At 44.2% G+C, this 27356-nt stretch overlaps 1 protein-coding gene across 7 annotated transcripts in view; it reads right to left on the bottom strand.

The window, feature by feature from the left end:
* Window positions 1-517: 517 nt before the first annotated feature.
* ADNP (activity dependent neuroprotector homeobox) overlaps window positions 518-27356 on the bottom strand; it is a 30409-nt gene continuing 3570 nt past the window's right edge. The window contains exons 1-5 of one of the 7 annotated variants that reach the window (XM_084775027.1): window positions 27125-27241; window positions 19502-19570; window positions 8616-8728; window positions 6977-7069; window positions 518-4689 (exon numbers count right to left, since the gene is read on the bottom strand). In XM_084775027.1, coding sequence (XP_084631153.1) covers window positions 1579-4689; window positions 6977-7069; window positions 8616-8723 — 3312 coding nt within the window. In that variant the 5' untranslated portion in view covers window positions 8724-8728; window positions 19502-19570; window positions 27125-27241 and the 3' untranslated portion in view covers window positions 518-1578. Of the gene's footprint in view, window positions 4690-6976; window positions 7070-8615; window positions 8729-19501; window positions 19571-25016; window positions 25138-25160; window positions 25300-27124 lie in introns of those variants that run through there. The other 6 variants (XM_084775025.1, XM_084775028.1, XM_084775026.1 and 3 more) reach the window with 6 other exon arrangements.

Genomic DNA, 27356 nt, shown 5'->3' with positions numbered 1-27356 from the left:
ACCCATTCTGCAATTATCCTGTTCTCAGAAATTTCTGCCCAGTAAATCTACCAGCTCCTCCATTGCAAAGTGCCCCAAATGTGCGTGCTCTCCAGTCTTTCTCTTCAGAGCAAAATGCTCCCAGGACTCTAAAGGCAGAGCAGCTGCCTGTTTGGTACAGCTGTGGCCGCAGGCAGGAATGAACAGTACACAGGGAAGACAGATCACCAGGGGCCAACATGTTTATATCCTTCACCATGACATTTACATAGAGACCCAGGCTCTGCTCCATATCAAAAGGGGAACTGAAAACCTCAAGGATGTTTACTTCTGCAGCAAAAAGGAAACATACACACGCATGAAAACAATCTGCAGCAGGTGCCTGGAGAGAAAGCATGCTTTAGGCTAATGACAGGCTGTGAATTTCCACAAGTTTTCTTCGTGATCGTGACTTCCATCTCTGCTCAGCGTGCTGTGGTATATAACAGCAAACAATGTAATGGGCACACAGGACTATCATGTGTAATAAAAGCAAATATTTACATTAAGCACAATACAGCAATTTATTTAGATGCTTAAAATGAATACAAAGGGAAATAAAGACCACAAAATCATACATACTACAACAGTGTGTCATATATTAGATGGTATAAATGAATACACCCAGTGGTGCTCAACTAAAGAGGAAACTAAATATCCCAAACGCAGCACCGAACTGTGCTTGCTGCTGACACAACACTCTTACAGATCTAAAAGGTGTCAAAATTAGTAGCTGTAAAATCAATTCTTGCATGTTACTTTAGCTTAAAAGGTCTCAGAAAGAGATCTGAAATACCATTTTTGACAACTGTAATGTCAAGGATACTCAGAACAAGAAAAAAAATTCTATGATACAGGAGAGTCCAGATATATATCTTACGTTGCTGGCCTCTGTTGCAAGATTGTACAAGGTTATGTGCAAAAACTAAGTCTGTCCAAAGGTCCGTACTATCGCAGGGTCAAGCTTCTGCTAGGTAAACTAGATATAGCATTTATCACACAGCAAGGGCAACACTAGAAACCATCTATGACGGGCACACAGTAACAGTGTCATAAGCATCACTTGAAGTCTAAAAGACTGTACAAATATACATTTCAATTATTCAGAATGAATACATGAAAAAAGGTCCATGTTCCCAAGTCTACTAGACACACCTGACTGGTAGCTGTGTATGCCCGCCCTGTACTACTCTTGTGAACCAAGGTAAGGCTTTCCCGGGACATCCAACCCAACATCTTACTGAAGGAAAGAAACACTGGGAAGGCAGGTAGGTAATGAACTACTTCTCCCTGTGTGTATTCATGAGCCATCAGCTTATTGGTTTTTCACACCTCACTACTGAGTCTACCAGAGAAGGGTTTGAAACAAGGTCAACCAATCACATGTCATAGACTTAGAAATAACCACTGGGACTGTAGTGGTCGCATGTCCCCACAAGCCTGCTGACTGATCAGTCCTTGCAAGGTAGTGCCAGTTAGAAGACAGCTTTGCAGTCATACTGGAAGGAGAGCATAAGTCCAGGATGCAACATGGCCCATGTGCCATGGCTTGCCAGGCTCTCAGGCTTGCTGGCTGCTCAGTTTCACTCCAGTCAAGCTGCCATGCATAGGATCAGCAACTCCATCAGTCATGCTATCAAACTGCTCCCCATCCTCACTGTCAATTGTGCTATTCTGCCACTCAATCTGTGGGTTTGGTAAGCGCTCTGCATTCTCTGATGCATTTTCCCACTGTGACTGGTCCTTGGACCAAAACCCTTCAACTTTTCCATAGGAACTATTCTTCCATTTCAACTGCTCTGTGTCATCTTGCACCGTAGCCTTTTTTTTGGCAGCTGGCTTACTGCTCCTTGCATCTTCACTCTGGGAAGACTCATCAGACCAGGTTCCTGGTTTCATTTCACATGCATTATCCTCGAAGTCTGAGATCTGTTGGGAGCCAGGTCCACTCTCAGATGGCGAAGCTCCATCTTTCCACTCAACTACATCATCTTGGTCAACCTCACTATCAGAGGCGTCATGCATTAGTTTGGTTGGTTCCTCAGTCAAATGGATGGTTTCATATTTCGAACTATCCTCTTCCTCTTTTTGGTCTAGCTTCTCCGATTCCAAAGCATCCTCAGGAATTACCTTCGGTACATGCTCCTCCGGATTACTACTAGGAATTTTAGGCTCAACTTCAAAGACAGGGTCAAAAGGGCTGCCACTTCCATTGGATTCTTCTTCCAAGTGTTCAAAACTATCTGAGAAGCTGTCATCTTCTTTCCCAAGGCTAAGCTTTTTGTCAACAGTCTTGCTAGCATTGACTCTTGAGTCCTTCTCATCATGATTTTCAAATAGCCACTCAGCATCAAAATCCATCTCGTGTTTGACTTTATTTAACTCTTTCATGTTAAAACCTAGCAACACCCCAGGCTTGTACTTCTCACAGTCACGGACACACTTCTTCCTTTTGTTACTGAAATGGGAAGCAATGTCGCTCTTCCACAGCCATAGGCTGGCGGCCAACTTCTCAATTTCTCTCCTGGTGGGATAGGGCTGTTTGTTGAAGTATTTTGTGAGAAAGCTTTTCCTAGCTTCGTAAGAATCATCTTCATGTCCCTTGGGGTCTAAAGCTAAAACAACAGGCTCTTCAGGCTTTTCTTCAAAGCAGCTGGGGGAATCACTATCGTCTTCCAGCTTCCGCTTTTTTAGCAATGGAAACTCCACTTGCTCGTAGGTGCGCTTCACAGGGGCGAGGCCTGGAGACTGATTGAGCCGAGAAGGTGCGTTTGTCTTGTCCTGGCCGTTTTGTGTCTTTCCAACGCCCCTGCAGTGGACTAGATGCAGGGTGATTGTTGAGGCTGTCATGTTGCTAGTGTACACACCAAGGCAATGGATACATTTGTAAGTTAGCTTTTTCTCAACTGGATGAACTGTCTGAATAACCTGGTGTCTTTCTCGTAAATGATGTGCAAGTGCATCAGATATGGGTCCTTTTAGGATTGAAAAGCAAAGAGGGCAAAGGGTTTTCCCAACATCTTTTTTATAGGGCACTGCAGCTTGAGGTGAACTTTTAACAGGAACATCTGCCTTTTCCTGAACTTTTGGTTGTGGCTTTGGAGGAACCGGGGCATTATTTTGGGCATGGTAAGCCACTGATTCAGCTGGGGCATCCCTCAGGTTGTATGTGGTTACCAGGAGATGAATATTGGTATGACTGCCCTGTTGCAATGTCAAATCAAAACTCAAAGTCGAATCCGTCTTAGGCCCCATCTCTTCATCAATGTGAACCATTCGCATGTGTGCTGCCATCTTTTCCACATCATTGAAGGTTGAACGGCAATACGGACAAGACAGACCATGAATTAACATATGGTTGAGTAGGGTATCTGTGGGCAAATAGCGATTACAGTAGAGGCATTTGCTAGTAAAATTGTGTATTTTCATAATGTAGTTAGCTACTGCTGGGACTTTCTCAGCTTTATGTTCCTTTTCGAAGTGAACACTGTAGACGTTCTCAGGAAAAAGCTCATTACAGATTGTACATATTTTCCACTTCTGAGTGGCACAATGGTTGCTTGGAGGAGGGCCCGTGGCTGCTGGTGGAGGTTTAGAACTGGACTGACCCAATACTCTAGACGCCTGTGACTGAGACGCAGAGGGAGACTTCACCTGGCCTGAAGGTAGAGAGGAGGTGTTGGCAGTCTGCAGGGAGTACCTGGCTGCTGCCGGGGGCCTCTGCTCAGCACCTAGCCCGTAGGACCTCCCATTTCCACTCGGAAGCAACTGTTTTACAGATTGAGACTGCTGAGGGATGGAAACTGGAGCATTGCCACCGAGACCCAGCCGCACCGATTGGCCAACACCATAGCTCTGGCCCACAGGCTTGACTCCATAGTTGTTTTGCTGTAGGTGAACATTGGACATCATGTTGACTCCCGTCGAATTTAAGTTGGGCTTTGGTATTGACAATCGATTCACCATCTGCTGTGATGGCAAAGACCGGACATTTCCAGAAGCAAGAGAACCGATTCTTGGTGGGAGTCCCATGCCCTTTTTCTCTTGAGGCTTGGGAGCAATCAGCATCAAGGGTTTGGCTCGGGGAACTACAACATTTGTGTGCCCGATCATGGCAGTGACCTGATAGCCTATTCTTTCATGGTCCTCAATGACATGCTGCACCAAAGCTTCGTAGGACTTGGGCATGAAAAGGCATCGCTTGCAGTGGATGTTACACTCTTCCCGGGCATTTGCACCTAGTGGTACTGCACCGTTGAGTGACTTTTCTCCTGCCTTTGCTATGTAGGGCGCTGCCACGTGCTGAAAATGTTCCCTGTAGATGTGCTTCCTGACGATCTCATAAAGAGGGTCTCGGTAAGTGCACTTCTTGCAGTAATACACGGCTTGCTCTACATTGTCAGCCTGCTTAGGTTTAAGGCCATCGTTTTTGTTTTTATCTTTGAAAGTGCTGAGGCTGCTACTCGGGGCGCTGGAGTTTGGAGCATGAAATATTTTAATGTGTGTTTCCAAAGTCTTTTTATCTGCATTGAAGGTACAGTAAGGGCAATTAAGGAGAATCCTATTTTCAAAGTCTTCACTATGGACATTCCGGAAATGACTTTTGTAGGCAGAGAAGAACTTTGAGGAAAATGGACAAGCACTGCAGCAAAAAGGTTTTGTCCGATAGTCCTAAAAAACAAATGAAACAAAAGAGAACAGAAATGGGCATGAGAAGGCCACACTCAAGGCAGGCAATCACCGGCCCAGGCACTCCCCCCCCACATTCCCAGAAACTCTGCCAGGCAATGATTTCTGGAGGTTGCTCCTGCAGGAAAATTAAGAGAAAAACTCAAATCCATGTTTGAATAAGATATCTTTATTTGTGTCCCTGTAAATTAAAACTCAGTGCTATGTTCTTGCTAAATCTTTAAAACTTGATAGTTGTATTTGCTTGCAGGTTTCAGAGGAAAGGCAAAGGCAGGGAGGGGGGAAAAAGCTATCTGGTGTTGGCGGCACACACCTTTAATCCCAGCACTTGGGAGGCAGAGGCAGGTCTACCTCTGTGAGCTTGAGGCCAGCCTGGTCTACAAAGTGAGTCCAGGACAGCCAAGGCTACACAGAGAAACCCTGTCTCAACCCTCCCACCCCTAACCCACGCCAAAGCTTCAAGAAAACTGTTTTTTTTTTTTCTCTCAGTAAAAACAAGAATCAACTATGTAAACCCTCATTTTGTGGATGAGTGATGAGTTTATTAAGCTTCAGACACAGGAGCTCACAGGCACCACTGCTGCAGTGCACAGACCTTTATGAGCACAGTGTATTTAGACCTCCTGTGGACCAAGAGGCTCCAGATTGCAAACATTGGCTTCTTTCTAGTTCTTCTCCTGCAGAGCAACTCCACAAAGGCCAAAGAGGGCTGGAGACTGCTCAGCCGGCCGAGCATGGCTGTTTTCAAAGAGGTCCTGGGTGTGATTCCCAGTAACTGCAAGGCAGCTCATGACTGTCACACTGCAGTTCCAGGGTATCGGGTACTCTCTTCTAACCCCCGAGGGCACTAAGCACATACAAGGCACAGAAATACACATTGAAGCAAAACACACATTACAAAAAAATTTGAAAAACATTTCCTTAAAAATTTCCAATGAAAAGCCAGGCATGGTTGTGCATGCCTTTAGTCCCAGCACTTGGGAAGCAGAGGCAGGAAGAATTCTGAGTTTGAGGCCAGCCTGGTCTACATAGTGAGTTTCAGAACAGCCATAGCTACACAGATAAATTGCCAAGAAGCCAACAAACAAATAAATGGCCAATGAAATAGTAGCTGCCCTAACCTTTTAGACAGAAGGCAAAAATCTTCAGAAGCCACTGTGTACCACAGAGCAAACTAACAGTAACGATCAACCTTCAGAATAACGACCAAAACAGGTAAATATATATGTGATAAAAGATGATCATTTTTCACTAACTGTTTGGAACCAAAAGGAGACTCTCTCTGTTCCCTCCAATCTTCTCAGATGGTGTAGTGGTGCATGCCTTTAATCCCAGTGCTGAGGAGGCAGAGACAGGTATATCTCCAAGTTCCAGTAGAGCCAAAGTTACAGAGACCTTAGCTTCAAACACGAAGCTTTCTCTAGGAAAGCTTTCTCATGTAAGAACGCAGCTCAACACTATTCCCAGGGCAAAAGTAGAGTTCAAAAGTAAAATTACAGAATTAGCTCAGGCGTGGTGGCACAACCTTTAATCCCAGCACTTGGGAGGCAGAGGCAGGAGGATCTATGTGAGTTCGAGGCCAGCCTGGTCTACAAAGAGAAACCCTGTTAACAACAAGAGTGTAGCTTTTCTCTATAAGACAAGAGTAGCAACAGAGACAGGACAGCAGGCAGGTGGCTACATACAACGCTGGAGAGCACTGCTCAGATACGGAAGCAGGAAGGCACCATGGAGGGACACTTGTGCACCACAGTCAACCCAGCTAGTTCAGTTTTCTTTTTTTTCTTTATTTTTTTTTTTCTCTCAGAATAGCTGTTTTCTTGATACAACATCTTATTTACCCAAGCTGGCCTCAAACTTGTTATGAAGGATGCCCCTGGCCTTTTGACCCTGCCTCCAACTCCCAAGCTCTGGAATTAGAGTTGTGTACCACCATATCTGGTCTATGTGGTTGGTGTTGGAGATCAAATCCAGGGCTTTGTGCAGGACAAGGAGTACTCCAACTGCTGAGCTCCAATCTTAGTTCCAACTTCATAAATGTTAAAAAACAAAATTTCTGCTTGTTAAGAAAAAAAAAATTCTGCTTGTCCTGTATACTTGAAGTTTCAGTCCAGGAACAACAAACTTTTCAGGTTTTACTACCACTCAGGAAGATGAGATCTGTAATTATACACTTTCCGTATTAGGCAGGCCATTGCCTGGACAGAATTGCCACTACGAAAGGCTCGAGGGGAGATGGGGTACTTGGGATAGCTCCTATGAGACTTACCTGATTTTTTGTAAGTGAAGGGTCCCACAGTCCTACATCCTCCCATGTAGTGTTTTTCAAATAAAAGTCATTAGGTTCAAACTGTTTAAAATCCTAGAAAACAGTGAGAAAAATTTACAAAAACATAGTGGTATCAACCCCAGCCTGATCTGACACATAGATTCTCCCTCTTTAACCAGCATGGAGGGGTCCAGGAGAGTCAACCCACTGAGAACTAATGCAGCGGTACTGAGGACCTCAGCACATACGAAGGCACATGGCCAGGTCTCTAAGGAAATGCTGCAAGAGCAGACGGAAGGTTCCAGTCCCACAGCAGCTCCACGTCACAGGTCACAACACTGGATGGAGGGATGTGTGCCAATAACCTTATAGGAGATAAGTGTCTAGTTTGGTGGCATAAATAAATGGAAGGAGGGAGGTGAACCTGGAAAATTCAGACTTACAAACCTAGAAAGTAAGCAACATGCCGTTCAATTTATACTCTAATGTAAAATTGCAATGTTCCCCCTTCATGACTAAGAAGAAAGTAGGGGAATGGTTCACAGCTGTAGGTGCAAAGTTAAATGTGTGCAAACTTCAGAGTATGTAATGAATGGGTCTAGTGGGAGGAGCAAACCCAGTACAGGATAGGAAAGACACCTGGTTATTTGCATATTTGTCTAGGAAGGATCACCCCGCGCCCCCAATACAGATCCATGTGAATCTGAAGGGCAGAAGAGTCATTCCACCCCGGGAATAAACTATTAGAAGTCCCCTTTTGAGAAGCTTCGGTTTCTAGGGCACACCTCTGACTACTCTTAGTGGGATTTAGGAGAAGAGAACTTGCTCCACGAATGAATGTGCACCAATTCCACCCTGACCTGTGTCTTCAGCACTGTTTCATGCCAAGTACTGTGCCAGGTTGTGGGATAAATGGCCACACAAGGCCAACTTTGGCCTGGTCAGGAGGAACTTAAAGTCTGCTGGGGAAATAGCTTTAAACACTTCAATGGGAAGCTGTGTCCAACTAACTGTAAGACCCGGGAGGAGCAAGGAGATCAGAAAACGGAGGAGACGCCTCTATCTATCCTATGGGGCTTGAAAGGCTCAGAAACAGTCTGGAAAAGCCAAACTGTTACACGAGGGTAAGATAAGTCTTTGATGGGTCAGAAGGCTGACAAATGCTCAAACCCTAAGGAAAGAGATGACAAACACCCAAACAACCGTGCCCCAAACGTCAGGTCAACTGAACACTCAGGCCTATCAGAAGGAATCAGGCCCTGCTATCCCCACTGCCCACTCCCTAGCTGTGAGCCCGATCACTGCTTTCCCAATTCCTCTTCCGTAGACTGGAGACAAGACTTCCTAGAGCCCCCTGAAGGTTACTAAAGGACAAAGCTCACATACAGTTTCTAAAGCACCACGTGCAGTGTCTGACCCATGTATATTTTCCATGCTGCAACTGTTTTTGGCTCAGGATGCAAAGATGAACTTGCTTTTGGGAAAATGCAGTAAGCCTACCAAGTGAGAAGGCTTTGGTGAAGCTGATGGTGCAGTTAAAGTTCACAAGCTCACCTAACAGTGAACCATTTTTGCCCAGGACACAGTAATGGATCAGGAGCTGAGTTACATTAAAATTTAAAAATGGCATGCTACTTACTTCTATGTGTTCTTTACAGTATTCCAACCCAATGTCACTAAGTATTTTTTTCACAGTTTTCCGGGCTTTTCTTAAACTGCCAAGATTGTTGACAGGAAGTTGGAACATAGTTTCTATTGGAAAAAAAGATTTAAGTCAAAGTCAAAACATACACAACTTGGTAAAGTCACTAATTCACTGATGACAGGATCCCAAGCCCTAGCACCATCAGTTGAGAGGATGTCCTCATCTAGTATGTGGACACTTAGAGCAGGGAGGCAAAGGTGAGGGCTTGTCGGCTTTCCCTATTTTATAAGAGGACATTTTATACCGAGAGTCTAGGCAGGCCAAGTCTGATTAGGCTGTGACAACGCATTAAGAGATGAATGTGAAGTTGGAGAATGAGGGCAACAATATCAATTAGCTATCTCAAGCCAAATGAAGCATGCTGTTCTCCTTTTCTCTCCTTGTGGTATTGAGCCTACGAACCTGGAAGACCACTTAGAACTTCACAGTACCACACAGCTTCAGGGCCAATGCAATGACACTCTCAGAGAAGCAACAGAACATCGACTGTTTCTGTTTCCTCCTCAAACCAAAGTCCAAATGGTGGTGGGACTTGCTCTTTGGGTGGCAACCCATCAGGCCACAGAATAAACACTTGGATGAGGAGAGCCATGTTTGTGACATCAGAGTACATGTGACTGCTGTAGGCTTTCTAAGATTCTTTAAAAATATCCTTGTGGATATGCATGCGCTTGTGCCTAAGGGAATCAAAAAGCTGTCTGTCACAAACACATTAAAGGTAGAAATGTAGATCCATTTTCCCAAAACTTCTTAAAAACAAAGGTACTTGTGTTTAATAAAACTGAATTGGTAAAGTTTGAGGCGAGATTTTTTTTTGAATGTGATCTTGTTTTGACAATAATCTAAGTCCAACATAATATTGCAGAATAAAGTAGCTCTAAGAGCAAAGACAGAAAAAATAAAACAAAACACCAAACCTCCCCCAAAAAACCAACCAACCAAAAAACCAAAAAGAAAGAAAGAAAAGAAAAGAAACAAAACAACAACAAAAACCCAATACCAAAGCACCAGCAACTGGGATATGACAAATCTGTTTTTTAAATGTAATTGTCACCTTAACTGGCTGCCCAAGACTCAATGTGCGAATGTTCCCATTAAGTCACAAGTCCCTAACACCCTATTACAACGTATCAAAGTTTAGCTGGGTCTCCCAACATCAAAACATTTTCTGGGAAGGAACTCAGCACTTCTCAGCTCATCACTCTGCAGATGCACTCCTGTGAGCTAAAGGCCTGCACCTAGAGTGGCCCTCTTGGGGGGAGGGGGCTGCGCTCGGCAAACCATTACCATTCCTCTCCCAGCCTTACAACAAACCAAGCAATAAGGCTTCACTACAATACTATGCATGTTTGAATTATGCCACATGACATGAAAAAGGACTCAAAGGCCCTCTGGTTTTCCGTAGGCCACCACCTGCTAAGTATTAAGGGTCAGGCTGGGCTAGGTGGTAACCATTTATCCTAGCACTCGGGAGGATAAGGCAGGAGGACCACGAGCGACTGCTCACCTATACCCTAAATGAAGCAAGCCCTGCACAGGGACGCCGCCTTCACTCAAAACAGGAAAGGCAAGTTCAAGTCAGTAACTGGCTCCAGGATTCAACAGTATCACCCACCAGATTTGTTTGTTTGTTTGAGACAGGGTTTCTCTGTATAGCCTTGGCTGTCTTGGACTCACTCTGTAGACCAGGCTGGCCTCGAACTCAGAGAGATCTGTCTGCCTCTGCCTCCCAAGTGCTGCTGGGATTAAAGGCCTATGCCACCACCACCCAGCACCCGCCCCACAGGGTTTCTGTGTAGCCCTGGCCTAGCTTTGTGGACCAGGCTGGCCTTGAACTCAGAGAGATCTGTCTGCCTCTGCCTCCCAAGTGCTGCTGGGATTAAAGGCCTATGCCACCACCACCCAGCACCCGCCCCACAGGGTTTCTGTGTAGCCCTGGCCTAGCTTTGTGGACCAGGCTGGCCTTGAACTCATAGAGATCCACCTGCCTCTGGCTCCTGTGCTGGGGTTAAAAACCTGCGCCACCATGTCCAGCTCCAGATTTTTTTGTGTAAATATTATACTGCCTCTAGCCTCACAACCCCTCTGAACTAGAAACCTCAACAAAGAGGGAGAGAGAAAAATAAAGTACCCAGCAGTGCAGAGGAACAGGGGTGGATGGGTTCTGTCCCTCCCCCCATCCTTTGGTCACCAAATTCCTCTGCTGGCAGTTTCTAACAGGTCCTTGCCGAGATCTCCTTTCAGCACATGGCACAAAAAAGGCAAATTGTCCGACTTAATGGAACTGTCCTCTTGTTCAACAATCACTTCCAGGACACCTAAGCTTTGCAGGTCATGATGCTGGGAGCACACAGTAGGGCCCCAGGCAGCAGGTTTTATATAGTGTTGCTGTCCAGCCTCAGTTGGAAACCACTCCTGACACAAATGATGTGTTGAGGTGAGGACTCAGGCAGGCAACCTGTTTCAGCTCTGCAGACACTGATCAATACACAACTGTTCACATGCTCCAAACATGGCTGTCAGGTGTGCTGGGAAGCAGAGAGGGAAAGATGCCTGAGGCAGTAAAACGGGACTTTCTCTGAGACTCCTAACTCCTAAGGGATGAAATATTGACACAGAGGAGTATTATACTTACTACAGGCTTAGGTGATATAACTGTTCAGATTCTCAGCTATTCTAACCAACAATCTCAGCCCATAACCTCTCCATGTTAGTCCCAGCACCTACTTCCTCCATATCTGCTGGTGACTCCTTCCCCACGATTCCTATCTGCCTTTGCTACGGGCTGTTCAGCTCTTTAATAAACCAATCAAAAGGCGAGGGGAGCATTTGTTTACAAAGTATGATGCAGCCATAGTACTAACAATACCAAAGTCGGGCCTGTGTTACGCTCTCTGCTGGGACAGAAACCAGCATTTGAATATCACAAAGACAATCTTTACACAGTGTACAAAAAGGTAGCATTCTCCTCATTGTGCCCACATCCCTTTCTAGACACACAAGCAAATGTGCTTAAGCTTTGTTGCAACCAAAAGTCTTGGTAGAATCAAATGGGCAGGGGGATACAGAAAAGAAGTGAATGAGTCAAAAGGAAAAATGGGATTGATTAGAATGAAGTTTGTCCAAACATTTAGTAATTCTACAAAAATCCCCTGGCCTCGACAACCAAAACTAAAACACAATATAGAAAGAAGTCAATTGGTAAATTCTAAAGTAATTTCAGGAGCTCTCAACACAGGTGCCTTATTCACAGCCATGCACTAACAGGAAAAGTTCCAGCCAGGCTGACCGCCAGCTCTGAGAGACCCACTTGCTTCTGCCCCTGCCTCCTGGGCTCTAGACTAAGGCATGGGCAACCAAGCAATCCTAGCTCACAATCAACCTTTGAAGAAGACTTAGACTTATTTTGAATGAGTGAGTCACACCTTATTCTCAATCGCACTCACACCTAAGGAGGAGGGTAGGAGAATCACAGTTTAACCCAGGCCAAACTCCTACTTTTGTGTTTTCTTAGGAAATGAGAGTCCAATGGCTGCAATGAAAATCTGATTTATCTAGACCCCAAGGCTATAGATGAATCTAAACTATGTGCACAGTATGCCTGATCCCCTCTGCCCTTCAGATACCAAACCCAATTACTTCAAGCAACAAGAGGGTAAATAGAAAATAGCCCAGCTGTATGCCAAATGTTTACAGGGGCAAAAGCCACAATGCACTGTCAGCACTTGGCAATACTGAGCAGACCCTGTGAGCCCAGAGCCTAACTGAGCCAGTCTGCCTCACACCTCATGTCCCAGATTCATTCAGAGGCTGGGTAGGCTCTTACGAGGACCCCAACAATGACAGTGACAGTTCAGGAGCTCAAGGAAAGGTCTATGGGTCATCAAGTACCAGTGAGGTTTGTCTATGTTAGTGTTCCTGCAGAGCTATGAGGTCAGGATGGCACCATTGACCCCTATTTTAGAACTACAAAAGATCAAACAATAAAACCCAGGCAAGGGTTGTTAATTCCACAGTAAAGCAGCTGTCTGCCATCCAGGAAGCCAAGGTTTTGAGTCCTTGTATCTCAAAAACAAAACAAACAAAAACCAAAACACACAAACACCTCCACCAAGTAAAACAAACAGAAAGGAAGGAAAGCTTCTGGAAACTTTGAGCACAGAAAAAAACAAAACAACAAAAAATCCTCAAATCAACTTGTCCAGGTTAGACTAAAGCCACTCAGAGGACACAATAGTGTCCTTAAAGGTAAAGCCACCTTGCTTCAGTATGCACTCCTCCTTGATGTTTCTAGATCTCTAATGAGTATATCGGCTAACTGAACTCGTTCCAAACGCAACAGTAAATAGGATAGCCAGCTAACCACAAGCATCTATTTCTGCCACTTCCCAAAACTATTTAGGAACCAAAATCGGAGCATGTACCAAATGACATTACTTACAGGAGTGACATAACACTTTGGGTTTACAAGACCAATCTAGCACCACAGGAAGCACCAACAAAAACCGGTTTCTTCTTCATGCATCGCCAAATACAACAGAAGGCATTTGGTCTAAATCAGTGGTTTTTAAACAGTTAATATTTTCTTGACACAAGGTCTCACATACCCAAGGCTGGACTTGAACTGAGCCTTTTGCCTTCATGTTGCAAGTCCTAGGATCACAGGCCTAAGCCACCCTCTCCATCCATTTTTCTTTTTGCCGAAGTGGCAGGCAATCCTCCTATATCTGCATTTGTACTTTGCTAGAACCTTTCGTTCAGTAAGCCATCTTTTCAAGAGGCTTCTTTCAGTCTGGAAGTGACCACTTACATACTCTGCCACGAGGAAGCAGCTCACCCTTTCTTCCTGTCATGGTGGGAAGGGGCCCTTCAGGATCCCCAAAGAAGGGCTGTTTCTGTCCCTCTGTCTCTTTCTCTCAACCACCACGATGCTAATTCTGGCTGCCCAGGGCAAAATGCTTTGGAATAGATAAAACTGCAACAAGACAGAAGAAAATGAAGTCTAAGGGCTGGAGAGAGGGCTCAGACAGAGCAATGGCTACTTTTCAAAACCACTGGATTCAAGAGGCTGGAATCTTAGCACCTATATGACAGTTCACAACTGTTTGTAACCCCAGTTCCAGGGGATTGGATATCCTCTTTGAGTTTGTAAGGCTACTTAGTCATGACATGGTGCAGGCATACACGCAAAGTATCTCATATATCCCATATATGCCGGGTGGTGGTGGTGCACGCCTTTAATTACAGTACTTGGGAGGCAGGGGTAGGTGGATCGATGTGAGTTTGAGACCAGCCTGGTCTACAAAGTGAGTCTAGGACAGCCAAGGTTACTCACAGAGAAACCCTGTCTTGAAAAACAAAACAAAATATCCCATACATAAAGTAAAAATAAAACTGAAGGGAAAAAAAATCAGGTCTAGGGCCAACCAACTTTAGTGAATAAAAAAAGGACATTTGCCATTAAAGCTGGTGACTTGATTAATCCCAGCATTCAGGCAGAGTTCAAAGCCAGCCTGGTCTACAAAGCAAGTCTAGGACAGCCAAGGTTACACAGAAAAACCAAAACCAAAACAACCAGCCAACCAAAACCAAACCAACAAATCCAACCCAAGACCAAACCTACCTACCTACCAAACAAACAAACAAAAACCCCAAACTCCTGGTGACTTAAAGTTCAATCCTTGGGACCCACATGATGGAAAAGAAAATAATTGATTCCTATAGGTAATACTCTGACCTCCACACATGTACCACGGCACCCCCAACCCCACAAACAAATGCATCTGAGCAAATGATGACACAAATGTACAGTTTTCAGAACCACTGTCAACATCAAGCTTTTAAATTAAAGACATTCCCCCCTTTCCCCAAGTTTTCTCCCTCTCCCACCTAACTATGATCAATTATTTTTGCCATCTCCTCAGTGATCTGCAAGTCATTCTTCAATGGATAGGCTACAGTTTGTCAATCTCCCTGGTTGGCCCTGTGTGAACTGATGCCACATCCTGGATGTGACAAATGCAGGAGACAGAGAAGCAACATTAATTCTGGACATTATTTTTAAATTAATGCTAAAGTGTGCATGTGTTTGTTGGAAAGCATTTCACACTCCACACAGACAAGAACATGCCAGAACGCCACCAGCACAGGGGAAATGGTCTGAAACTCAAGAGCCCAGTCAGGAAAGAGATCAATAATCTGCACACAGCTGAAGTAAGCCAGATGACCCCATAACACCCAGAGGAGAAACAAAGACTCAGCTGAGAGGACAAGGCACCGATGCTAGTGGCCACTAACTAACCACACTGAAGGTTCTTTTCCTTTTTGTTTTGTTTTTTTAAACAGGAAAGCTGCGTGTGGTGGCACATACCTGTGATCCTAGCACTCAGGGAGGCAGAGGCAGTCTGATATCTATCTGTGAGTTCAAGGCCAGCCTGGTCTACAAAGTGAGTCCAGGATAACTAAGGCAACATAGAGAAACTCTGTCTTGAAAAAACAAAAACAACAACAAAAGCTGGGGTGGTGGCGGCGCACGCCTCCCAGCACTTGGGAGGCAGAGGCAGGCGGACCGCTGTGAGTTCTAAGCCAGCCTGGTCTACAAAGTGAGTCCAGGATAGTCAAGGCTACATAGAGAAACCCTGTCTGAAAAACCAAGAAAAAAACAAAACAAACAAACAGAAACCAAACCAAAACAACAAAAAGAAAAAAAAGGAAGATAAAAAAGTTAAATGTGGGCACACACGTGTAGGTCAGAGAACTTTTAATAGTTCTCAGATGGGCATGGTGGTGCAAGCCTTTAATCCCAGCAGTCGGGAGGCAGAGACAGGTGGATCACTGTGACTTCCACGGCAGTCAGAGATACAAAGAGAAACCCTGTCTTGAAAAACCATGGAGAGAAAAAATTAAGAGTTCTTTACCATGTACATCTTAGGAATGAGCCATCTTATGGACACTGAAGAATCTTTTTATTCAATTCGCAATGCTATTGTTACACAAACAGAAATGGTATTCCTGACAGCTTTTTCTGCTGGCTAAAATCCAACGTTTTATGCAAGACGAACAAGCACTCTACTACTGAGCATTACACCCTCTCCCCCAAGCACATGATAGCTTTTCTCTTTCTTTTTCTTTTTTTTGAGACAGAGTTTCTTTGTGTAGCCCTGGATGTCCTGGAACTCACTCTGTAGAACAGGCTGGCCGTCAGCTCAGAGATCTGCCGTCTCTGCCTCCAGAGCACTGGGACCTTTCTAAAGGCTTGAGCCACCACACCTAGCAAATTTCTACCACCTTCCTATTGGGAAAACTGTTATCAAAATAACAACCACCCCAAAGCAAAATCCTTACATCATTCAAAGGCATGATAACACAATACAGCATCTTCTGGATTTTTTTCTTTCAAGACAAGGTTTCTCTGTGTAGCCTTGGCTGTCCTAGACTCAAGTTGTAGACCAGGCTGGCCTTGAACTAACAGCGATCCACTCTGCCCCCCAAGTGCTGGGATTAAAGGCGTGTGCCACCACTGCCTGGCATCTTCTAGATTTTTATGCACATTAGATTATTCTTTTTGTGGTGATAGAGACTAGACACAGGTTTTTTACATGAGAGGTATACTCTAGTTGTGTTTTCCCTTAAAAAAATTAATCTAGGCTTACTGTGTATGTATCGGGGGGGAGGGGAGGCGCGTACTTAATATGCCTATAATTCCACTAAAAGGCAAGAGCCTCAGAAGTTCAAGGTCATCTTGGATTTCAGCTGACTTGGTCTCAAACACAAGAAACAATCTAGGGCTGGAGAGATGAGTCTACAGGTAAGTGCACTTGCAGCAGACAAGCCTTCAGTCCCCAGCACCCACACTGAGTGGCTCACAATCATCTGCAATTCCGTGTCCACAGGCAACCTGACAAGCTCTTCTGGCTTTCTTGGCCATTACTGCATGTATGTGGTGCACATACAGACACACATTAAAAAACAAAACAACAATTTAAGGCCAACAGGAACTATGAAGTATAATATATGTATATGCATAGCCCTGACTAGTCTTCTACTCAGAGACTGACACCCTCTGCCTCCTGAGTGCTAGTCCTAGAGGCATGCACCAACACTCAAAGGCTGAAGGAGACAGGGCTTCTCTGTGCTGTCCTGAAACTCACTCTGTAGACAAGAGAGACAATTTTTAAAAGCAGTTGGTGTTCAAAATCAGGGGAATTTATCACTGATAAGTCTTAGCCAAAATGATGATTACTGTACACCTGTTAAGATTTTCTAGACTAGGAGCTAGGTGTGATGGCAGTTCCAGCATTTGGGAGGCAGAAGAAAGAAGATCTCTGTGAGTTTGAGGCTATACACAGAGAAAACTCAAAAAAGGAAAAAAGATTTTCTAGACTAGGATGAGTCTCTAGAGCAAGTTCCTGGATGCAATCTAGATGATCTTGGCATACTTCCAGAACATTCTAGACACTGTTTGTGAGTTACTTAGTGGTAATACAGTAAGAGGAACCTGTCTGGGTGGCCCCAAAACTTTTAAGCACTAAAACAAAACAAAACCAAACCCCAAAGAACCAAAACAAAACAAAAACAAAACAAAAAAACCCCCAAATAAACCCATAAATTTATTAGATAGCTTTCTTGGTAAACTGGCTCCACTTCTAGAAGACAAGAGCAGTGCAGTCAGTGTATCATTAACAATGAAAGTCTTAATGGACTCTGCTTCAGATGACAGATTACAAGTTCAACTGTGCTTTTGTTTGGCTAAATTGAGCACGTGACATCGCATAGAGGACCTTCAGAAAAATCCCATGTATTAACTTTAAATTTTGCATTTCAGCCTGGGATGGTGATGCATGCTTTTAATCGTAGCCCCCAGGAGGCAAAGGCAGGCAGATTCCTGAAAGTTCAAGGCTAGTCCATAACAGCCAAGGCTACACAGAGAAACCCTGCCTCCAAACCAAACCAAACCAAACCAACCAACCAACCACAAAAGCCTTTCACTTCTTTCTGGTAGTTTTAAGAGTTTAATGCTGGGCTGGAGAAAGGGCTCAGAGGTTAAGAGCACTGGCTGCTCTTCTAGAGTCTGAGTTCAATTCCCAGCAACCACATGGAGGCTCACATTCATCTGTAATGGGATCGGATGCCCTCTTCTGGTGAAGACAGATTACTCATATACATTAAAATAAATATATTTTTAAAAAGTTTAATGTTAATTGAAGAGACATTTTAGGAAAAGGGAAACTAGAACATTCTCAAAAGGGAACAGGACCCGACAGCTGCTGTACAGCATTTAGGTTACCAAGGAACTTCCTAAAGATCAACAGCGTGTTTCTCATATCACCAACTACCAAAGTTATAAAGATAATCTATGATTTAGCAGCTTTCATTCTAAATGCTCACCACAGAAAATTCAGAAACATGGCCGAACATACTGATGCAACTGAGAGAGAGAGATGATTTGTGTCTATGCACTGCTAGCCTAATATGCTATCTTTCAGGCAAAATTTTTTTTTATTCAATCACTGGAGTCAACAGAGATCTTAAGTCAGTGATTCTTGGGGCTGGAGAGTAGTTTTAAGAGTTGAATGTCGGGATGGAAAGAGGGCTCAGAGGTTAAGAGCACTGACTGCTCTTCCAACGGGCCGGAGTTCAATTCCCAGCATCCACACGGCAGCTCATAACTCCAAGATCTGACACCCTCATACAGACATACATGCAGGCAAAACACCAATGCACATTAAAAAAAAAAAAAAGTGGTTCTCATCCTTCCTAATGTTGCAACCCTTTAATACAGTTCCTAATATTGCGGTAGCTTCCCAACCATAAAAATATTTCATTGCTACTTTGTAACTATAATTTTGCTGTTAGGAATCTTAAGGTAAACATCCGATCTATAGGATATCTGATATGCAACCCCTCTGGGGTCTCGACCCACAGGTTGAGAACCAGTGTCTTAAGGTCTTTTTCTTTTTCAAGATAAACAATGTCCATTAAAAAGGAAATTGCTGGCCTCTCCACCATCTATATCATTGGCTGCCATAAAGCAGGGGCTCAAAACACAGACTGAATAAGGCCCTGTCCATGTAAGGCTCAGACAGGACAGCCACAAACACCAACAGCAAACTGTGTGCTATGTCAGGTATGTCACAAAAATCTTCAGAAGATGTAGCTGCTGATGGGGCCTGGCTCCAAGTTAGCAATTATGGCCATGGTGCCAGTAGCTGGGAAGCTAAGCTCTAGCAAGTCCTGTACTGGATTCAAATAGCCACCATGTAAAGGCAAAGTTGGAAAAGTAGATTGATAAGGTTGGGGCACTGAATGTAAAGCTACAGTCTGTGATGACTACTTGCAGGAGTAGAAAGAAGACATATACATAGACAGACACACCAATATGGGTGTGTGTGATTATACTGAGACACACCAGCAAGGACCACCACACTAAGTTATATTCCTGAGACCTGAGAAGTGGCAGTTTAAAGGTATGTTAGTAGACTTTTATTCTGGTTATGTGTTTATTTAGAAAGGTCTGAAGACATCAAGACTCACTCTTCTCTGAAAGGTCTGTGAAGCCATCAGTACCGTAAGTGTGAAGTAGACAGCGGGGCTCAGCAAAGGAAGGGAACAGAACCATTCCAGGAGTACAACTTACAGCCAAATTTAAAAAATTCTTTCTTTTTCTTGAGACAGTTTCACTATATATCCCTGGCTGTCCTGGAACTTACTTTGTAGACCAGACTAGCCTCAAACTCTCAGAAATCTACACAACTGTGCTGAGATTAAAAATACACTTGTCTTCAATTAAAAGACAGTTGTATTCACAGACCAAAACATACCTGTTTTGATATATAGACTTCACTGTCAAACTTCTTGAGAGGTAGGGTTGTCAGTAAAGCTGCTATTTGCTAGAAAAGATGGTAAAATGCAGTGAGTGACTGAGAATCTACCCAGGAGTAAACAGACCTGTGCTGAGTCCCTTGCTTGCCCACAGACCAGCTAGCTTTGTGACCCTCAAGTCTTGTTACTTAGCCTCTAGAAGTGTATTTCCTTGTGTGTTACGAGGGGGCCTGAGAGATGGCTCTACCAGGACTCAAGTTTGGTTCCCAGCACTTATGGAATTTAATGTGCTCTTCAAGATTCCAAAGGTATCCACATACATGTAGCATATACTCACATAGACATACAAACACATTAAAAATAAACAAATCTAAATTTTAGCATACACCTTCATTCTAGCAAGTGGATCTTTGTGAGTTCAAGGCCAGCCAAAACTACAGCGAGACCCTGTATCAAAAGAAAACTATAGGATTCCACCGTCCAAGTGTCAGGATTAAGCCAGGTAACGAGTCAATGCCAATGCAGCTCTCATTATTTCCCGAAGCCAGATCTAATGACCTTGTAGAAAGCTTAGGTTATCTTTTTCCTGAGAACCAGCTGTAGTTGCCATAGTAACATCTTTCCATATAAGTATAATGTGCATCTGTACTCACTGTAGTGGTTTTAGCAGTAATTTATGTACACTTAGTTGAGCCATTCAAATTAGCACACTCTAGTCTTTATGTAAATTCAGTGGCACTTCAAGTATTTATCTTATGGGACTCTTGCAAATACATCACACCTAAATGAGCAACTTGTGTTTTGAGAGAGGGCTTCTCTGTGTGGCCTTGGCTGTTCTGGACTCACTTTGTAGACCAGGTTGGCCTCAAACTCACAGTGATCTGCCTGCCTCTGCCTCCCCAGTGCTGTGATCAAAGGCGTGCGCCACCACGCCCAGCTTGAGTAACTTTTAAGACTCATATTCCTACTCCCATGTCCAAGGAACAAGGGTGAAAGCTGAGACAAGAGAGGTCTGACCCTGTAACTCTACAACAATTTAAAAGCTCATATTGTACTTGAAAAGATGATGTCTTGGTGCTATCATCTTTAAAAAAAAAATAGGGATGAGGACACGTGTAAGAGATATATCTAGACTCAGAGTACATGATGAGGAAGGCACTTCTCAATCCATCTCATTGGAAACATGACTATACAAGACAGGGACACACACTAAGAGTGAACAGCTACGTGTGAAAGAGACATTTCCTGTCAGTGAAGTATAGTGGACAATCTGGCTTAAAAGGAACCTAAAAAAACAAAAACAAAAACAAAACAACAAAGCATCCTTGTATCTCAATGCTGTGTTATTTTAACCCAGAATGAGAAATTATTTTCTGCACCATCCTTTTTTGGGGGGGTTGTTTTGTTTTTGCAAGACAGGTTTCTCTGTGTAGCTCTGACTGTCCTGGACTCACTCTGTAAACCAGACCAGGTTAGCCCTGAACTCAGAGATCCACTTGCCTCTGCTTCCAGAGTGTGGGGATTAAACCTGTACGCCACCATGTCCGGCTTCTGCACCATTCTTTTTCTTCTTTTTAAAATTATTTTTATTTTTACTTTTGGTTTTTTGAGACAGGGTTTTCTCTGTGTAGCCTTGGCTGTCCTGGACTTGCTTTGTAGGCCAGGCTGGCCTTGAACTCAGAGATCCTCTGTCTCCTGAGTGCTGGCACCATGCCCGGCAAATAAATATTCTTAAAAGTGCCCCAAGTACAGGCCCAGACATCTGTAGAGACCGTGGCTCACTGTACTGCTTGCTGTACATAGTAGAGCCCTGATTTCTCTACTTAAAAAAACAAAAACGGAAAACGAAGACAGTACTGACAGAATGGTTTCTAAAACGAAACTGATGAGGTATTAGAATTCTCAACCCCCCACCTAAGACAGGGTTTGTCTGTGTGGCCCTGGTTGTCCTGGACTCTCTGGAGACCAAGCTGTCTGTGACCTCAGATCCACCTGCCTCTGCCTCGAGTGCTGGGCTGAGACATTAATCTTTTACTTGTCCTTTCTGGTCATGTATTCAAGTGTGTGTGCGCGTGTCTGTGTGGTATGTGCTTTAGTGCATGTGCCTGTAGAGGCCAGAAAAGGATGCTGGACACTATGGAGATAGAGTTAGAGGTGGTTTGGAGCCACCTGACATGGCTGCTAGGAATCCCAGTTCTCTACAGGACATATTCTTAACCACTGAACAATCTCTCCAACCTCAATCTTTTTTTTTTTTTTTAAGACAAGGTTTCTTTGTGTAGCCCCGAACTCATTACCACCTACCTACCTCCGCCTCCCCAGTGCTGGGATCAAAGGCGTGTGCCATCACTCCTGTCTCCAGTCCCGATCTTAATACTCTAAAATTGAGTAAGAGTTATCCTTACCAAAGGCTCCTAGCCAAGTCACATGAGAAGTGACACGTAAGTCAACAACACAGGCATCAATAACAAATCTACACTCTAGCCTAAAGAGAAAGTATCAAGATGCGTTAAGACGCAGCTTCCCCTTCTACAGCTATCTCCAAAGTCCTTTATGCATGCCTCTTATCTCCCAAAGGTATTTCTGGCACAGTGCTGGTCCTCTTTCCAGGCTCCAGGATTGTTCTAGCATCTGTCTCGGAGGAGAAAGATGAGGCAAAGGATTGCAATCACACACACTAAGATGAAGGATCTTGAATAGGACAGTTTTCATTTTGCATTTTTCACTGTCAAGGACAAGAATGTGACTCACATTCTGAGACCACCCCCTCTACCCCATACATCCTCTGTGCAATCAAGTTGATGAAGCCACCCCTACTTTTAGGGAACAGGCCAATATAGGGAAGTCTTTCTTTGTAAAGGGACTAAATACAGTCTTAGTAAAAACTGGAAAAGAAAGGCAGGTGTGAGGAATACTAAGAGACCAGAAACAAAGGAGGAAAAACTAAACTCCTATCTCAGCAAGGAACTAAAGCCCATGGCCACAAATGCTAAGACATAGATGGCTTACTTACATGACATTTCCACACTCAAGATAGGAAATGTCAATTTGCCAGCAAGTTCAATAACCCTGCTGAAGTACCCATTTGGTTAGGTAGCATTAGCTTATACTGGCTTCAAAACTACATGTCCATATTGACAACATGAAAAGCACACAAACTCCACTAAGTGATGACACTAGCTGCAGGGGCAGCAATACCACAAGTTTATGTAATAGCAACAAAATGTCAAGTTCTTTGAGTCTCACTAACACTCTGCACATTAGGAAGCAATTTTCTCCCTACATGTCTCCTGGGCAGGCCAATGAAAACTGAAGTCTTATTGAAAAGTATTTTACCTTCCAAAAGGTACAAGAGGTTTTATACAATTCATATTTTGAAGTTCTTTACAGACAAGATGAACAAAAACCTTACTGTAAAAGTCATGGTCACTATGGGAAAATAACCTTCTAATATTAAGGAAATGAAAAAAATTTTCTTTAATATCATGGTAAAAGTTACCATAAACTATATTTCTAAATATTTTATTTATATTGACTGTAACAATCATTCTCAACTCTTAACAACCAACCAACCAACCAAATGGGCGGATAAGAACACATCCATACACACCCAATTAAGTTCAAAATCTCAGGGCTTCAACCACAATAAAGCAACATACGAACAACAACAAAAATATACCACTTAAATTTTCAAGTTTTTAAATTTTTTAACCTACCAATATTAGTTCTTACTTCTTCACTTATAATAAACTAGCTATTTCTCAAGTTGCAAATTTCCCCAACTCAATTGGTAGAGCAGACACCAGCATTAAGATAATTAGAGTATGATCCTGAACACTGCTGCTTTCCAAGGACTGAATTCTTTTTAATATTTAAGAAATGTGCTACAAGGAACTTTTTTCTTTTTTTTGGAGACAGGGTTTCCCTGTGTAGCCTTGCCTGTTCCAGACTCGCTTTGTAGACCAGGCTGGCCTCGAACTCACAGAGATCTGTCTGCCTCTGCTTCCCAAGTGCTGGGATTAAAGGCGTGCGCCACCACACCCAGCTTGGAAGTTAACAATTTTATAATGTGGTATATTGTATATATCTACACTTTCAGTAATGACACTTATTGATCAATTACTTTAAACTTTTGTGGAAACAAAACATGTTCAACATTGTGAAATTAAAATGCTACCAGAATGTTTTTCCAAACTCTGGTTTAAGAAAAAAAGAAAAATTCTAAGCAAAATCAGTTCACAGTGAGTGTTTCCTACATAAGGTCTTTAGAAAACTAAGGATCTGGTTATTTTCAATGTCTAATAGACTATTACAACAGTAGTCAGAAGAAAACCTTTCAACAAATCAAGATAAGAAGGTTAACTAAACAGAACACCCACTTCCCTACTCTAGTTAACCAAGGTTGTTAAAGAATTCTAGTTCATATGCTACAAACCTAAGCTTTCACTGGGCTAGAGATGTCTAGGCTGTTGAGTGCATTGGCTGCTCCTGCAGAGGACCAAATTTGGTTCCCAGCACCCACTGGGCAGCTCATAACCATCAATAACTCCCATTTTAGATCTACTACTCTCTTTTGGTCTCCACAGGCATTGCATGTACACAATGCACTTCCACACATGTACATAAAACACTCATACACATACAGTAAAAACAAATTTCCACTTTCAAATTCAACTGTGCCTACCCTCCCCTTTCTGTACCAAACCCATTTAACTGTTGAAACTGCAGAGTACACACATTCTCACAGCCAACAAAGTTCCCTGAAGAAAAATGATCACCACCATAAGGATACCAGCTAACACTGTCATTTCCCTGACTAGAATGAACAAAAGCACATTTGCAAGCTCTACTTCAAATAGGAAATTGTCCTGATACTATTCACTTTAAGAATTAGGTAACTACCAAACAGATCATAGGTCAAAGTTTATACATCTGGCAAATACTAATACCATAGCATTTCAAGACTACAAACAATCCTACTTGTATTTAATACTGGATTGTGTAAATACTAAAAATATATAAATAAAAAACCGTGAACCCAATGCAGTCTCTTAGAGCAATACTGGTACTAAGGCGCATTTTTACTCAGCAAAATGTTACTTGGTAACAATTTAACAAAAAAAACAACCAAAACAACAACAAATCTTAAAGCACCAAATGGTTAACTAGATTCTTTGTATCTTGCACCCCATAAGTATGTTGAAGATGTTTGTAACAGTAGGATAAAGTATCCACAGGTATCAACACCCACAGTCAATCTTCCCAAGCAAGAACAAGTGTGTGGCCAGGCACTTTCCGATCAAATCCAGGGACTCCAACCAGGCTAGCCACATCTCTACCAATGATCCCATTCATCCAGCCCCCTCTAATCAAGTAATTAAGGCTTTCAGAAGCTCAGTCTTGAGTTAGACTTAGAAACTTTATGCCCAGTAGTACAGAATGCAAATGATTATAACACTATCAACTATAAATCTTTTTCTAAAGAGATACATTTCTTAAATGTTCAGAACCCACCTAGTGCAACCAGCTCTAACCAGTTCCTTGAGGAATGTGGCTAGGCTGAAATCTTTGAAATATAAGTTTTGCTGGTGACCAAGAAGACGAAGTCTCTGGCTTCCCTGATGCTGCAGTCCCCATCCTCCAAAAAGATATACCCACCGGTGTGAATCGACAATGTAGTCCAAAGAGCAAGGCAGGGAACGAAGTCCAGATCCTCAAAATGGCAGTACAGGGAATAACCACTAGGCCACCTATCAGTTCAGTACAAAAAGTGCAACCCTGTGCATCACGGTGTAAAAGCTGGGGCCTAGGTTTCGTACTGTGCATCTCACACCTATGGAAATAACAACAGGAGTAAAATCTACAGAAATCAACACACCCTAAGAAAGTGGGTGCGCACACAAGACTGGTGTCAACACTTGCAAAGGCAGTTGGCTACTAACACTGTGTACTTCTGGAAGGCTGAAGTTGGAAGGCAACACAATTTTGCAACCAACTCTATTAAGTTTGACAAAGAACTCAATGGGGACCTGGTGTTTACCAACAAAGCCTTGCAAATCATGACAACCATCTCTCATGGCTCTCAAAATCACCACCCCAAAAAACTTCTCAAGAATGACACTTCACTCTCAAAAGAGTTGGAGAGATTTGGACTGACCAGTGATACCCCAAGCCCATTATTTTCATGTTTAAACAGCCCCCACCCCCACCTGGCCTAGGAAAGAGATGCTGATACACTCAAACCTTAAGGTGGAAGGATTCTTGAGAAAAGGGACTCATGGCCCAAAGATGTGCACCGAGGTGACTGTTCAGCAATCTAGAGTCTGAGGGTGACTACTTTTGAAAAGTAAAAAAGACAACTTTCCAAACGGAAAGGTGGTGTTCTTAAATAAAATCTCTCTCCAGACTCACTTAATCCTTCGCCATGTTGCTGTCAGCTCACCAAGTGCAAGTCTTGCTGGGCCCATTTTCACATGGTCTGTAGAAGGCGCTGTTAAGCACATCCTGTTCTAGTTCTGGGGCCCTTCCCCCCTCTGCAGCCTTACCCAGTGCAGAGAATGCGCCCCCTACTGACTCCAACACTCATTGCCTTTAACCGACTTGGCTGCGGTGCATTTTGGGTGGGGGCTGGTATTTTCTTCATGGCCATAAACCAGAAGCAACAATGCAGATTTATAAAGAAACTGCAGAAAGCTATCCAAGAGACACCCCCCACTCCACACCCCACTGTGAAGGTTCAAGACACAGGCACAAGAAGCATCAGGGATGGGAACTGGGCGTTTGGGGCTGGACAGCATGAAAATGGCTAACACAGGAAACAGTTTGGTTCTTTTTCCCTCCTAAGCCTTTGTCTGTGAAATGGGGTTATGATAAGAACTGTCCAGAGGAACACTAAGAAGACACTTGGGGTGTGTGGCAGGGAGTGAGGCTAAAATGGTTATTAGACTTCAGAGCCCTATCTTGGACAGAAGAGGAAGAGAAGCAATCGCGCCTTTTCTGGCAGACAGGCATCCAGGTTGGGGTGGGGGAAGAAAAGGACAGGCAGCCCAGAGGAAAGAAGAGGTGAATAAGAGGGTGCTCAAAGAACTACTCCCCATTCATTGCATTCGGGGGAAAAATCTTTTCGCGGTTTTCTGGATTTCCATTTTCTGACTGCAAAGTTGGGGACCAGAAAGCTCTGAAGAGGCAGTGCTGACCAGGCAGCCGAGATTGAGAGAGCAGGGCTGGTGAAGGACTGTGCTGGTTAGGGTGGGAGGGAAGCTGGCATGTTGTTGGGGAGTCACAGACTTTCACTCCATGCCATGCACGCTCCCCGCCCCCCAGGCCTTCCCCACCACCCCGAAGTCTAGGGTGGGCAGACCTGGCAGAAGGGTGGCTCCGGAGACTGGGGGCGTGCGCGTGTGTGTGGGGGGGCATTAGTTCTGGGGATGAGAGAGCGGGGTTCTGCTGGGGGCGGGGTGGGTGCAGGAAGATGCCACCGGTCGCAAAAGCCCTGGGTGGCCCGCGGCCTCCCGAGGCGAAGGAGGTCGGGCTGCAGGAGGGCAGCGGCCCGTTCAGAGCACTGTGTGCGTGCGGAGCACAATGACCGCGCCCGGGACCTGCGGCGGGCAGGGCAGGCTTACCTTGGCTCGGCCTCGAGGCGTGCGCGGGGCCGGCGTGCTGCGGTGCCCGGCGGCGGGCGGACGGCGGCACGGCGATGGCGGCGAGGACGCGCCCGGGGCCTCGTCGCGCTCGGGCTCCGGCTCGAGCCGCGGCCGCGGCTGCTGCCGGGGGGCGCGGCGGACGCTGCAGAGCGGCGGGCGGCGGCGCGAGCAGTGCAGACAAAGGAGGGGCGGAGGGCGTGGGGCCGCGGCT

Source organism: Acomys minous (assembly GCF_964271855.1).
Source record: "Acomys minous genome assembly, chromosome: 3".
NCBI lineage: Eukaryota > Metazoa > Chordata > Mammalia > Rodentia > Muridae > Acomys > Acomys minous.
Note: the sequence above shows the minus strand (reverse complement) of the source record. Positions and strands in the feature narration are given on the sequence as shown.